Source organism: Trichoplusia ni, unplaced genomic scaffold (assembly GCF_003590095.1).
Source record: "Trichoplusia ni isolate ovarian cell line Hi5 unplaced genomic scaffold, tn1 tig00000275, whole genome shotgun sequence".
Lineage (NCBI taxonomy): Eukaryota > Metazoa > Arthropoda > Insecta > Lepidoptera > Noctuidae > Trichoplusia > Trichoplusia ni.
The window spans coordinates 122665-137701 of NW_020800013.1; the positions used below are offsets into that span (position 1 = coordinate 122665).

At 34.4% G+C, this 15037-nt stretch overlaps 3 protein-coding genes across 4 annotated transcripts in view; 1 reads left to right on the forward strand and 2 right to left on the reverse strand.

Annotated features, from left to right (window-relative positions):
• LOC113507023 (rotatin-like) overlaps window positions 1-3617 on the reverse strand; it is a 33715-nt gene extending 30098 nt beyond the window's left edge. The window contains exons 1-7 of the mRNA XM_026889879.1: window positions 3117-3617; window positions 2805-2992; window positions 2346-2542; window positions 1972-2085; window positions 1039-1237; window positions 620-757; window positions 243-470 (exon numbers count right to left, since the gene is read on the reverse strand). Coding sequence (XP_026745680.1) covers window positions 243-470; window positions 620-757; window positions 1039-1237; window positions 1972-2085; window positions 2346-2542; window positions 2805-2992; window positions 3117-3159 — 1107 coding nt within the window. The 5' untranslated portion in view covers window positions 3160-3617. The remainder of the gene's footprint in view (window positions 1-242; window positions 471-619; window positions 758-1038; window positions 1238-1971; window positions 2086-2345; window positions 2543-2804; window positions 2993-3116) is intronic.
• Window positions 3618-3736: 119 nt separating this feature from the next.
• On the forward strand, window positions 3737-8130 carry LOC113507019 (tetratricopeptide repeat protein 37). Its single transcript, XM_026889875.1, has 2 exons — window positions 3737-3982; window positions 4198-8130. Exon 2 carries the CDS (start codon window positions 4198-4200, stop codon window positions 8017-8019), a length of 3822 nt encoding a protein of 1273 aa, XP_026745676.1. The 5' UTR covers window positions 3737-3982; the 3' UTR covers window positions 8020-8130.
• On the reverse strand, window positions 8119-9890 carry LOC113507022 (tRNA (guanine-N(7)-)-methyltransferase). Of its 2 annotated transcripts, none has more exons than XM_026889877.1 (6): window positions 9679-9890; window positions 9492-9610; window positions 9150-9334; window positions 8866-8979; window positions 8487-8588; window positions 8119-8267 (listed from the first exon to the last, which is right to left on the reverse strand). In XM_026889877.1, exons 1-6 carry the CDS (start codon window positions 9750-9752, stop codon window positions 8148-8150), a joined length of 714 nt encoding a protein of 237 aa, XP_026745678.1. In that variant the 5' UTR covers window positions 9753-9890; the 3' UTR covers window positions 8119-8147. The 2 variants fall into 2 exon arrangements, with proteins under 2 accessions (XP_026745678.1, XP_026745679.1); XM_026889878.1 differs by having other exon boundaries at window positions 9782-9889.
• Between the last annotated feature and the right edge of the window lie 5147 nt (window positions 9891-15037).

The window sequence follows — 15037 nt, forward strand, 5'->3', positions numbered from 1 at the left end:
TTGCCTGCGGCTGTGAATACTGAACCTTTTAGGTTATTATCATGTTATAGAAAAGCACTAAACCAATAATTCAGGCTAATCCACAAACATGCAAAAGAAATAACAGAAGAACGTGTTTGACCCGCCGCGTCAGCTTATGAATAGGACTGCGGTTGGGTCCGAAACTAGTCGGGCAATCGCGATAAATACGCGTGAGTAAACCGTTGCATCATTTAATAATAGTAAAAGGGAAAACTAAATACCATATCCAAGACTTCTGTTTTACCGACCGGGTCGGTCAAGATTACACTTCTGGCCATCATCGCGAGCACGGTGTGTAGCGTGTCGAGCGCGAACAGCGGCGCGGGGAGTTGTCTCAGCACTATGAGCCCGTCGTCCTCCAGCGGAGTGCGCGGGTATCTCTCACCTGCTATCTCTTGCAACTCCATGTTCACTCCTTCGTCTACGACATCTCTGTATTCTTCTGAAATCTTAAACGTAGAAAGGGGATTGAGTTATTCTTTTCCTTAGGCAGTGACAAAGACACGTCAAAGACAAAGTTCTTGAATACTGTTGTTAAGTCTCATTATATTTATAACAGTTATTTTTATAGTATCTGAAGTTTATAAGGTTTTTTTACCTTATTCGTTTCGTGTATCAGTTCTAAGGAAGACAGCTGCATAATTCTCATACGCAGAGAGCGTGATATGTACAGCAAAACAAATAAAGCTTCACCGGGTCGTCCGCCGTGGTTCCCATCGGCAATCGTCAATAAACTCTGAAATCAAATTTTGTAAATGCTTTGAATTCAATACTGCAATATGCAATACTTTGAACTTATTACATCTTTTCCATTTGACATCTCTATTCGAGAGCTATGATGCCACAGATAGACAACCAACGACCAACAGTCTGACAGACAAACATCAAACATAGAACACTCCTCTTTTAGCGTGTGGAGTTAATAGCTAGTTACAAGAGGGGAGTAAACTTCATTGGCAAAACAATATAATATCATGGTTTACAATATTCTGTTATTACAATACAACAAAGTTTTACCTTAATAATTTCAGGTCTATTCAAGAAGATTTCAGCTGGAAAATCACGAAGGAAGACATCGCGTATAAACCTACAGCATCGTCTAGTAGACTTCAATAACCTTAAGGCATCTTCTACTAGAAGAAGGGTCTTCTTGTCAGACTGGCAGAGGTCTACCCAAGGGAAGAGCAGTATTCTTACACTCTCTGACGTAATTATACTGCAAAAATGAACAGCTAAATTAAAGGAAATACTTGTAAATATTTTTCAGCAACTAGAGTTTTAAAAATACTTTTCTATTAAAACTAATATGGAGATAACAGTTAGAGAAACACTCATGAGGCACTAGGCCCCAAAGTGTACTACAATTCCTATCCTATTTCTGCATCATTTAATTTTTTTTCTCTAGCCTAGTGTGTCCCACAGCTGGGCAAAAGCCAAATCCTTCCACGACTCTCTATTCTGGGCCGCATGGAACCAGCCTGCGCGGTAAGCGTTAAGGTCGTCTCGCCACCGCTTCCTAGGTCGCCCACGACAACGCCGTCCATCCGTTGGGTCCCATAGTGTGGTGACTTTAGCCCAACGATCCCTGTCCATGCGGCTAACGTGACCCTCGTAATCCCATTTTAGCCCGGCAGCCTTTATGCCGACGTCTATAATCCCAGTTTTGGAAAGCACCGTGGTGTTCGGAATCATTTAAATAAGGCATTATTATATTGTGACCATATTGAAAGTGAAGTGTGAAGTACCTTGAAAAAAAATATTATTCAAGTCTCAAAGCTTAGAGTGCCAAGTGTGTGTAAATTACTATGGTTGGTCTATTGACTGGTATTAAAATACTCTTCATAGTCCACAATAAAAAATGAGAATATTTGAACAGCACACTGGTGACTGCATTAATATTTAATTTTGAATAAATATTTATAAGTTTCTGTACTACAAACAAAGCCTTACTTCCCGTATCTATTGATGTCGGTCTCATCATTAGAAATTGATGTTGCCTTGGAAGACATGAAATTTTTACCAATGTGATAATACCCACTGCTTGAACCTCCATCACTTTCCGAACTGAAACAATGATAATTTAATTTAACAGTATTATATTACAACTCATTTCTATAATGGGACATGCTGTTGGTATGATCCAAATCCTTGTACAAACCAGAGTCTGTTATGTCCTTTAATGCCTTTAATGTTTTAGACACAAGTAATAAAATTCATAGAGCAGAGAGGCATTTCAAAAATTTATATGACTTGTTTGGAGAAGACAATTAAAATTACAACTACATTACGAAAATACACAATTTTTATAAGTATGAGAGTCAAACCCTGTGTTTTCAGGTAATGTTAGCCTTGGGACAGTCACTTGGACTTCAGATTCAACTGTATTTATGAACTTCAGCGTCTCAACAACATCTTCATAAATTTCTTGCGCATCTACATCAATTTTATGCTTGATCTTGTTCAAGTCAGACAAAATAGTTTCTATACCAAACTCTTTGACTATATAAGTGCCAGCTTTTGTCTGAAACATATAAACACAAAATGTATTAAAATAGTTTCTGAATAATTGTCTTTATCATAAAGGTGTAAAAATAATATGCACTAATTAAACAACATTTGTAACAGAATGATCATAAATGTAATTAATAACTCGTACAACTAATAGTCTCTGTTGGGCAAATAGCAAAGAAGAGGCCCTCTTTTCTCATAAAGAGAAAGATTGAGCTATTTTAAGATATTTAATATAAATACAACTACTTGAATTCATTTTTCTTTCTTTCTACCTTGATAGTTGTTAGAAGTAGTTCGAGTGCTTCGCTTTGTAGTGATTGCTGAGGAGTATGGAACCAGGCTAGAAGACCCTCCAGCAGTTCTCTAGAACCAGACAACTCATCGTCTAGTTCCCAGCCCAGTTTTAACTTTGCTATCAGCAGCAGAAGAGAACGCTCGCGGATTTCCTTTAGGGGATGACCTAAAACATATAAGTTACGAAAGAACTAAAAGTAAGTCATTATACTATGAGTGTGAAGAAATTTGTTAATCCTGACATTATTAATATCTGTGTCTCTTTTAAAATGTTTCGAAGTTTTGCTTACCTAGTTTCTTAATGTAGAGCGACAGAATTTCAGTATTAGCCATAATTCAGCAGAATTATGACGGTGAAAAGGTAAAATGAAAATCCTACATTGTTTTGTTTACAACTTTAAAGTTGTATGATTTGAAAATAGACAACATAACGTTAAAAGTTTTTGTCGTCAATATTTTTGGGCGGCAATAATAAGCACTGAGTCGAATGCAATAGAGTTGATAATCTCCTGACAAATTTAAAAAAGAAAATGACATTTGGCCTAAAACGTGCTGAAAACCATCGACTTTGAAGCTTTTTCTTGTTTATGGTATTTTCGGTAACAGAGGTGACTTACATTAAAACAAGTTGTTTCATGTTCATCGTCGATTTTGTGCTAAAAACAACTAGCAAAGACTAGTTGTGATCTATAAATTGAATTGAACAACTTTGATGCCATTTTATGATCATGTAGGATATTGCCATCACAAAATCGTTTACTTTTATTAAATTAAGCCTAGTCGTTAGTTAATTGAATATTGGATAATATCGATGTCAATACAAAATTAATAAATCCTTAGCCAACCATAAACAGACAAACGATAATTTTGAGCAAAAAATGACATTAATTTGTCAATTTCTTGTTGACAGTAATCTGACCAGACCGGACTCTACCGGAGAATTCAGAGATTATTCGCAAATACGCTCTTTTACACCACTGATTCTTGATAATTCGTTTTAGAAAAACATGAATATTTCGATCATAAATAGTTAAGTTATTTACAAATATCTGGTGTCTTACGAAGGGGCGAAAGATCTATTATATTTCATTTTAGAAGTAGTTCTTGCAATATTTCGATCTAAATATAACTGAAATAAGTGTTTATATATCTAGCCGTAAGTATAGAGTTTTCATAACAATAACATGTTAAGATGAACAATTATCAACCTAAATTATTCTTGTTAGAAGAAACTAAGGGTTATTTAATAACTTTTTTTTTAAACATCTGGTGGTTATATCCTATAATAGTTTTTGGTCAAAACCAGAAAACGAAACTTATAATTTTGTTAAAGTTAGAACCTGTTGGTGACTTATAATAAATATGTTTTAGATGGCGGATATTAAAACTTTACTTAAAGATGCAAGAAAACTAATTGATGAGAAGGATTACAAAGGTGCCCAAGAATGCTGTAAGAATATATTAAGAAAAGACAAGCAAAATTACTTTGGTCTTGTATTACTGGGTAAATCCTTACAAGATTCTGAACAGGCACCACTGGCCTACCAGAAAGCTATAGCTAGTAAGCCTGACCACCCTCTTGCCTGGCAAGGACTTGCCAACTATTATGAAAGGAAAGAAAATACCTCAGATAAAACAAAACTATTTGGTATTTATAATGAAATGTTAAATTTGCAAATGGAAGAAGAAAAATCTATTGAAATCATAATAAAACTAGGTCAGTTAGGATGCGAATTGAAAAGTATTGAAGCTTTGTCTATAATAGCCAATTTTTTGTTGAAAGACAATGTACTTAGTTTGAATAAAGCAGCGGAAAAACAATTCATGGACTTATTAAAATCTAATATTACAGTTGATGATGAAAATATACCTGTAATTCTAAAATCATTGCACAAAATGTACAGTGAAGATCCCAATGATTCTCTTGAAATATTGCTATGCAAAGTGATCATTAGAAAATCTGATTTTGCATCTGCTGTTGAAGAAATAATAAATCTAAAGTTTTTCCCAAACAATGTGCTATTGAGAGACTGGCTGTGTAAACAGCTTTGTTCTAAATATGCAGAAGATATGTCTTTCAGTGGCTTTCAGATTGAAAATCACATAGACACAATCAGTGAAGGCATCATGAACTCTAAATATCCAAGTCTTCTGAGAAGTATGTTATGCTATGACAAAGGCTTGTACCTTGAAGCATACAAGCAATGTGTTCCATTGATTAACTATCAAGAAGCTGATATCACTGAAGCCACATTTGTAATTAAATGTACAATCATGTTGAAAAAGTGGTCAGTTACACAAAAGCTTGCAAGTAACTTTCTCACCAAGGTCAAAGATGAAAAGTTTGCAACCACTCTTAAAAGATTCTTAATCCTGTCTTTAACCAAACAACAGAAATGGAAGCAAGCAATATCTCATGCTCAAGAAATACCCATTGAATCATTGGACAATCTAGAGCTGGCCAGTCTAGCAGAGTGTTGTATTGAAGCTGGTGAACCAGCTGACCATATAATGAACCATCTGGTATCTACCGAATACTACAAACAACTGCAAGCTCTACTTCTTTTGAAGCAGAATAAATATGATCAAGTGATTGAGTTGTTAGAAGGTTCAGCCGAGGGTTCATTACACATTTTCTATTTGGGAAAAGCTTACTGGGAACTTAAACAATATGATAAGTGCATTATATATCTTTTGAAAGCAGCCAAGTTGAATCCTGATCATGCTGATACATTCTTATATTTAGGCCACTTTTACCATCATCATAAAAGTGATTTACAGAAAGCTAAAAAATGTTATGAAAAAGCGCAAAGTATCAATCCTATTAACATGACTATAGCTAAGAGCCTTAGTGAAATTTATGTCAAATTGCAGCAGAGAGATGATGATTTTGAGCTATTAAATTCATTAGCCAAGAGTTCTTCAAACATTGAACCTTGGGTCAACTTCAGGTTAGGCCTTCATTATTCAAATAGGAGAGAATGGGAGAATGCCATTTTAAATTTTAGAAATGTTATAAAATTGAATCAAAATGATACTACTGCATTTGAGTGTCTGGCAGATGCATACTATTCTCGAGGTTCTTATACATCAGCATTGAGAGCATACAACAAAGTAATGAGTTTAGATCAAAGCAAATCAGCTCACTGTCTTACAAGAATAGGCCTCATATATTCATTGTTAACCCAGTATGAAGAAGCTGTATCTACATTCGAAAAGGTATTTGTAATTGATCCTTATTCATTCTTGGCTCTCAAAGGCATTGCTGAGACTTGGATGAGAATTGCAAAGAAAAAAGTTGAAGCTAAAATTTTCGGAACTGCTAGAGATTGTGCACAACATGCAATAGATTATATTACAAAAGCATTATCAAAACAAAATCAATTTTTATGTTTTTGGAGACTGTTAGCTGACAACTTGATGTTTATAACTAAATTGCCAAATAAATATGCCTTTGTTAATATGCCTGTACTATCAAAAGAAAGTGGCAATAACTTTGAAATATCTAAGAAAGAGAAACTTGAAATATTCCCTCAGGCCATTGCCTGTTATTCTCATATAGCGAAACAAAATCAGCAGGTGTCATCATACGATTTAGCGTCAGCATATTTGGCTTTTTATAATGAAAACAAGAAAATTGTCAACTGTCACATCTCCTTTAACTTGACATTAAATTGCATTAAAGAAAGACCTACACTTTGGAGAAACTGGAATTTACTTGGGAAAATATGTTTGGCTATCAAAAAGTATGAAATTGCCCAGCATTGCTTTATCAAAGCTCTTTTAGTGACTAGGAAATGGTCTGTTGCAAAGATTTGGTGTAATCTGGGGACATTATATCTGAAATTAAAACTATACAAATTATCTAACTACTGTTTTTCACGTGGACAATCAGCGCTACCGTCGCATCCTCAAAGTTGGATTGGTCAGGCATTGATTGCAGAAGCGATTCGAGAAGAGGAAGCTATGGATCTGTTCAGACATGCTTCTCGCTTGGGATACCACCCAGAAAGTGCACTTGGGTATGCTGATTGGGTCTGCAGGACTTTAAAGAATAACAAGTACAAAGAAAACTCTGAATCGAAATATGAAATAGAAGGTCTTTTTGCTATACCTTACGCTATTGATCTGGTAGAGTGGTATTGTAACTTCGAATCTTCGGACCCTTGCGCATACAACATTCTCGGAATATTACAAGAGAGGTTTGGCCTGATCCGATCTGCTATACAATCTTATGAGAAGGCATTTGAATATGCAAGTGATGATAAGAAAAATATTACTCTTCTTAACATTGGAAGAATTCTAGTAAGGATGGAGAAATATGATGAGGCAATTAAGATATACAAAGCTATAACTGAGGCAAGCCTGGAATCCACTACTGGGTTAGCATTTGCGCTTTTTAAGAATAACCTTTATGAAGAAAGTTACTCTGTATATGACACTGCACTTCATTGGCTGAGCAATTCAGAGGCCGAAAAAGCAGATCTTCTGGTAGCTATGGCTGGTATTGTATACATGCATAAGGGAGCAGATGATGCAAAAACTATCTTGTTCCATAGCATTCAAGTATCACACAAGAAGCCGACGCCGCACAGCTTGTTTGCAATCTGTTCTTTAGGGTTGATCCAGTCTGATCAGGGTTTGTCAAAACTTGCATTAAGTGAATTACGAAAATATGAGAGGGAGAGCAGGTATGGATATGATATAGGGTTTTTGAAGTCCTATATCTCTGTTTGTGAAGATAATATGGGCCAAGCTATAAAACTACTAAGTGATTGTCTACATGATCATCCTAGCAATGCCCTCTTATGGTTCTGCATGGCACAATATTGCCTTAAGGCTACTAATACAAAGGCTAAAGTTGCGAGCTGTTGTGCTCAAAAAGCTTTATCCTCAGCCCATCATGGTGAATTTGATTGCAACTTTGGTAAAATATTGGCATCAGCTAGTATTGCCGAACACTTGGCAGGAGATAAGAACAAAGCCTTGTTATTAGCCAAGGGGGGACTCCATATGTATCCAAATCAAGCAGAAATATGGGCAGCACTTTTGTTTTCACTGCTAGCTCATAAAGTGTGGAGCGAAAATAAAAAATGGCTTTTAGGAGCCACAGCACATATGCGGAAATCTTTAAATATTTCAAGACCTCTTGGACGATGGTTGATTCTCATGGAAAAGAAACTGTGCAAATAATAAATTATATTCTATAAATTTACTTGGCAACATATAGTAAACTATATATATCTCTTGTATCAAATTTATTATTTATTAAGTGTAACCAAATAAAGTTTCTTTTATAATTAAAAAAAGTATTTTACATTTTATTCAGTTTTATCAGATATTCTTCTAAATACTGCAACAAATTTATCACCATTGTTTCTAGTCACTTTTTTACCTTCTTCTGTACTTTCATATAATTTCTCAACAATTGGATCAGATTTCTGTAAATAAAAGACGCCATGTTATTATGTTAGCAAATAAAGCACAATTTATATTATGCAGAAAAGAAGATGAACATCAATCATTGAAAGCATAGCAAAAAATAGTTTTGACTAAGTTAAGACATTATTATTCATAGTGTAATAGATTTTTGTTTACATTTTTTTTAGGTATATGCTTTACAATCTCACTTCAATTGTAATAAAGTAAAAATAACTTACCAATTCTTCATCTGGAATTCTTTCAAATAGTGGATGCTCCTCAAAATGTAATACCATCCATTCATTCAAACCCTTCACATCAGTAATAGTATAAACTATACCCTAAAAATGTATAAAAGCTAGAATAAATTATCCACATCTATAAGTAAATTGTTAACCTATTTTCTTTTAGACTGCATTGAAGATTGTGTAGATACATGCAAAGGTACTTTTTTTCAAAATCAATAAAGGGAAATCACACAAGACTGCAAAATCTTGTAATAAGGTCTAGTTTTATAAAAATTGGCTTTCAAATTGCTTATGGTTGATGTTTCTGAGTAAACATTTTGTATAAATTTCTATAGTGATATAAAAAGTTAAAGACAATTTCTGACTTTACCTGTTCAGCCAAAACATATGCATATTCAGACAACAACCATTTGTTGATAATCCTCCATTTATGTTTAGCCTTCTTGAAATGGGGGTCTGGATATAGGAAGAACATCTTTTTGAGCTGAAATATGATTAAGACATACAAAGACATATTTTAATAAGATAATTGATATGTTTAAAAAAATTATATTCAATCCAATTAGATTAAAACTTATTTAGGGTGTGATTGTACTTATTATAATTTGTATTAATTGTTTATCAGCATAATATACAAAGTAATATTTTACAAACCTGTCCCTTGTGGAAGAAGTTAGGTAAATATTTCATTGCATTTGTTCTCAATACAGCAACATTTTGGTACTGGTCTGTATGCTGTGTACGCAGTGCCTGAATTCTGTCATTGACATAATCAGAAACTTTGACACGAATCTCCAGCCCCAGTAATAAGTTTTCAGGAAACATTGGTGATAGAGTTACTGGAATAAGCAAGGAGTCTAATTACAAAATGGAAGTTTAATGTGCTAAGGATTATATTGGTCTGTAAAAAATAACAAAAGAAACCGCGAGGTAAAGAGGGACTGGCTTAGGGTAACCAGTAATACCGACTGTTAATAATTACACAAAGTTACTAACCTAGGAGACCTCCATACCCACAGCCAACATCCAAAAAGTCCACTTGTTTATCTTTACTCGCATCTTTTTTTATCATAGGATACAAAACTGACCAGTCATAATCGTCTGGATGAGTAGGGCTGAAACGTTCATACGGTTAATAAATTAAAATTCAACCTCATGCAAAATTGAATTCTAAGCTACTTACTAATCAAAACAATGATCTGCAATTGGGTTAGAATGTGCACGTTGCCTATAATACTTTTTCTGGGGCAGTGCCATAGTGCCTTAAATTATTGATGAGTACCAACATAAGATCTAAGTCACAATTTTAAGTATAAAATTTATTTTCAAACTCTTTTTGTCATTCCATGCGTGTCGTCGACGCGAGTACACACACACACAGTTTATCAAATTATCAGGAAAGCGAAGTGAAGTGAAGTTAGAAAGAAGTGATAAAATTGTCAATGTCAAAGCTGCTCACAGATTATAAAAAAAACCTCATCAGTAGATCTAAATATAGATCGATCCATTCTTTAGAAAAAACAAATAATTATTTTACTATAAACCATTATATATGTGCAACTTGTTCAAACAAATTCAAGCAATAATGAATTACAGGGTGAGGAAATGAGATTGTTGGCTTGAGGTTATTTTGAGTTAATAAAATATCGATAATCAAATACCCCTTCGCGTAACTAGCGCGCAGCCCCGCACGCACAGGCCACAGACGTGAAATGTAATGTCAAAAATTCAAAAAATTATACAAAAAATACATGCGCTATCTGCATGACTGTATTGTAACAATAAACTATATTGTTTGTTTGACTAATTAAATATGAGTGAATTCTCATAGTGTTTGACGGAGTTTGACTAATAAATATGTTATTTTTATAATGTATATGTGTTAAGACTGCGGTATAATGTAGTGGTTATTGTTCTGCACTAATCAAACTGAATCACACATTGAGCAGGTAAGTGGAGGTTTTATTTTACTTAAATTTTGAAATATTTTTGCTTTACAAGTTAAATGCAAAACTTTAGCTTAGCTGCCACGGTAGTATTAGCTTTTGTTAGAAATATCGTTTAAATGGGTAGTTTTAGTCAGTTCTTAGAAGGTGTGCTGTCTTTTTTCTTTTGATTATCATAAATTCAGTGGTTGTATAAAGAAATATCAAATGTTTTCATTCGCAATTGAGATATATCGTAACTGACTGCTATTATGCTGAGTTTATATGATGAAATTCCCTTTGTTAAAATTAAGAAAATTGAATTTAAATTAAAGACCTTGGTTCTTTTATCCTTTGTATAATAATTGTCATTTTAAATCACTGTGATTTATGAAGTGACTCCTAGCATTTTACAACATACTTAATCAGAATCACATCTAGGTACACCGGTTTGATAGGTTACACAAGTTAGGTAGATAATAAAGCAAAAAAAAAAGCAATTATCTCAAATGGTACAAATGTAGATCACAAGTTCTTTGTTTAAATCTTATTATGACCTGAACTGTTTTCACTTCTTCTACCAGTTTTTTTAACTCTTAGTTAACACTTACCACACCACACTGGAATATAGGCTGTTGTGTATTCAAAACTCAAACTCAACTTCAAAATTGTGGTGACTATCAGATCAGATTGCCTAAGGACCTAGCTATCATAGCTAGATCAGTCTCGCCTGCTTTGCCTCTTAAGACCAATGTATGGAACAAATAAAGATTTATCACTCCTTTGTCACTCAACTAAAGCGACTTATAAATAACAAACTTAATTGAGGTAGTTTTATAGTTATCATTGAAATTCAGTACTATATTCATAATCTGCTGTGTAAAAGTAAAAAAAATGACTAAAATTCACAAATTCAAAAATTATGCATAAGAATAATTAATTATTTACAATAATAATTGTGAAACATTTTTTAAAAGCCTCTATGATTCTAAGAAAGGTAAAAATGATTGAAAATATACACAAAATTATATTGTCAGTAAAATTCTATTCAGTGGTTCAATCCAAACCACAATAAATAGAAAAGTTTTGTAACCTTTCAAGACATATACTTTATTCATTAATTGTGCTAGTCTTCTAAGTATTATCTAACTATCTGAATAAACTACTTCTCAATTCTCAATAAATGATTTTCAATGCTTTTCCTACCACCAATTTTGTTAGGCTTCATGTTAAATTTACCATCATAGTTTATACAACTCTCAACAAATTCTCTCTGCAAATTAGCTAATAAACTGGTAATGACAGGGTGATAGTTAAATTGTATAAAAACATTAGTCAAAGGCAATGACCTTAAAACATTCCTTCATTGAAATTCAGAATCAGCCTGCAAAATAAGGAACGAATTTACAAACTTTAGGATGCAAGAGCGGCAGCGCCGTTGTTTTGACGTCGCCGCGTCGTCGCCCACGTGCGCCTTCCATCCGCCACCGCGCCGCAGTCTAGCTCTGGCGTCGTCCGTGCCGCACGTCATTTGCATCGACGTATGCGCCTCAAACCGTACAGTTTGCGAAATATTATGAATGTTAAGCCTTAAAAATATATTGTGAAATATTTGTTACTACTATCGGTGATGTGCAACCAGTGATAAAATGAAGAAGGAAGACTCCCAATGTGGACCTAGCAGAGTGCGCGGGTCGAGGCCTGCCCGGCTGCTCACGGATAGTATGTCCTCTGATGAAGGACCAGAGACGGAATGTCTCCTGACGGCTCAGTTGCAGGCTGTGGTAGTAAACCCAGTGACCAGACGACGAGAATCCCTAACAGCACCACCCTCGCCGTGCGAGTCTCGTAAAAAGAGAGACCACCACCGCCAGCATAACTATAAGAATCATTTGCACCACCTGATCCACTGGAGAGAAATCTGGAGCGGGGAACCTAACAAAGGTCACGAGGTATAGAAGTTATTGCTCAACCTATAATAAACCCTAGTCAGCAGTAGTAACCATTTCTGAAATAACGCATGTCTATTAGGTACTTGTTGTCGTTTGTTGTTGTTTTGTGCAATGAGTCGTCGCACCGTGCAAGAAAGTCTTGCCATTGTTTCGTAATTGTGTAATGTGTTGTCTTTGTACCTAACTTCCCTATCTAAATAGTTTTTACTATATAACATACCAAGTCACACGTCGTGTCATATAATTAGGCGCGCCTGAAAAAATATTATCACGATTTAACTGTAGCTCACAAACTTTGTTAGCAGTAGCTATATTTACGGTCACGGAAAGGAAAAACTAATTCATAATAAGGTGGAAAATTCTAATTCTGTAAAACCCTTTTTCCTTTCATTTACTCGTGGTGGTACTTGAAAGAGGTCATCGATATAAACGTGAACTGGAAAAAATATGCATTGTCTCGGTCTGATTGCGCTGGTCTTATTTATAGAGCTATTTGTGATAAGGTCGCTGCAGTTATAGACCTCAACCTTTTAGAATATTATGAACTGGTGGGGCTATAACATTATAATAAGTGAAGCCAGTGGCGTGGGTATTTTCGTCCTTATGCTTTTCAACCGTAATTTCATAATAGCACCTTCACATTTTATTGACATGAACGCGCATTTTGGTGACACGTGTTTGTAATTTCCAAGCATGAAATAAAAGGTTATGTTTGTAACCGAGAAAACGGTAGGTACGTAGTATACGTATCAAATTGCTGAAATGTATGTCTTTAACCTGCAAATCACGACAACAATTCCGTTATAGGTACATCCGAATCAGTTGCCATTGACCCAGCAGTTACTGTCTAGTTCCACTAGCCTGAAAATGTATGTCAACACTCTTTGTTATATTACAGCCATTGCATGACCAATTATCGAGCTGCTTTAACGAAAACATTCGACAGTTTTCCTCATTTACTCAAAACATTGACATTTTTAACTACGGATTTTGTTACATTATTTTGAAAACACTGTAAATCTTATTCCCACACTAGCTCTCCTTAATCCACTTGATAATCTTAGCTTATGTGCGTGACATTTTATTACAACAGTTACATGCAATAACGCTCATATGACACAAGGCGTAAGACTGATAAATTACCAAGAACGAGCCGCGTGCATTCAATTTAATTCTGACAATCAACTATCATCACATGAGACGCACGTTAACATCTGTGGCATGTAGTATTATGTAACAATTAAAATAAAATTTAATTAAACACGCTGAAATAACTTATTGTGCGAAATTTGCTACTTCGCAACATTGCACGTTTATAAGATACCTTATTTATAAATGAATCTCCGGAAGATAACAAGGTGGCAAAGTGTCAATTACGGTTCTCGAAATACGCGTTTTCTGATAACGCTAATGAGCTTGAGAATATCGCAGGATATTAAATTGTGTTTACTTCCTATCATATAGTTATCCCGAACTATGTGGGAGATTTTTTACAAAAACATCTTAGCTATTCAGGGGTTACGTAATCCAGATTCCTCTATCATAATGCGACAAGATTCATAGATTGCAGATATTTGACCTAGTTAAACTATCTAAGACGAAAAGAGAAAACACCGAAAACAAGGAGTCAACTTTATTCAATATACAATTACGTCTCCAGTTAACGTTACCAAAGATTTTGCGTTACTGTTATCTATTAACATTATCAGAGTGCTAATTGATTATCTATTATTGTTATGTTAAAACATAACCTAAGGAATAACTTAGAGTTGTTTTAGTAATATTAGAAATGCGTCACAAAAGCCGATTTGTTTTATTATTTTTTGTCATGTTATGAACAAAGGTAACTTATGTTATTTTTGCCTATAATTTTATTAAATCACGGTGGTTTTTATTAAAATAGAAACACCGGAATCTGATTCTGGTTATTAGGTGTTATTTGAAAATAAACACGATTATTTGCTCGCCAAAATTATTCTTAAACATAAAGATTGAAATATATAATGCACAAAACGTCTGCAGTTAATTGTATTTCTAGAGCTCAATAGTCCTGGCAAACATCTGCAGCTATTTGTATCGAAGAGAGAATTCTCAATTATCTTTTGTAATTACTTATCAGTTATGAAAATCCATTATCAGATCAACGTTGCCCAAATTGCCAAACAACGGGTGTGTCTATCTTTGTTACGTAGTAACTTTGTAAATTATTGGCACGAATTGTAAGATTGATGTGTGAATTGCATTATTTGAATTGTCAATTCTACAGTACGGAACACATTATAGTGAGGCCATCTGTATCATAACTAATGTCTATTTTAATGGGTCCCGTGATGTATATTGTTGTGACTGCTTGAGTTTTGACATCCCAATCTAAACAACTGTTCTGAACGGTATCATTATTCATTACGACCTATTAAAAACATCAATTCGACCATAAAGCTGTTGAGTATACGACTGAAAGTAACAAACAATTTAGACACGATTTTATAGGAAACCTTTGCTTTTGGCTCTACAAACAGCATTTTGTATAATCATGTTCAACTGAGCTCGCAATTTTAAAAATAAATCCCGTATTTGATAAATATATCGTACTGACGACCGCATATAAGTGGAGTAACCATCTATGAAAAGGTGCTTCACGTATCTGAAAAAGCTTACTTACTTT

What these genes read in the sequence shown, in the direction of transcription:
- LOC113507022 (XM_026889877.1), bottom strand. Translation starts at nt 9,752, where the DNA reads ATGGCACTGCCCCAGAAAAAGTATTATAGGCAACGTGCACATTCTAAC. An exon ending in GCAGATCATTGTTTTGATTA is followed by an intron (nt 9,611 to 9,678) that starts GTAAGTAGCTTA and finishes TGAACGTTTCAG; the next exon opens with CCCTACTCATCCAGACGATT. An exon ending in ACTTCTTCCACAAGGGACAG is followed by an intron (nt 8,980 to 9,149) that starts GTTTGTAAAATA and finishes ATCATATTTCAG; the next exon opens with CTCAAAAAGATGTTCTTCCT.
- LOC113507019 (XM_026889875.1), top strand. Translation starts at nt 4,198, where the DNA reads ATGGCGGATATTAAAACTTTACTTAAAGATGCAAGAAAACTAATTGAT.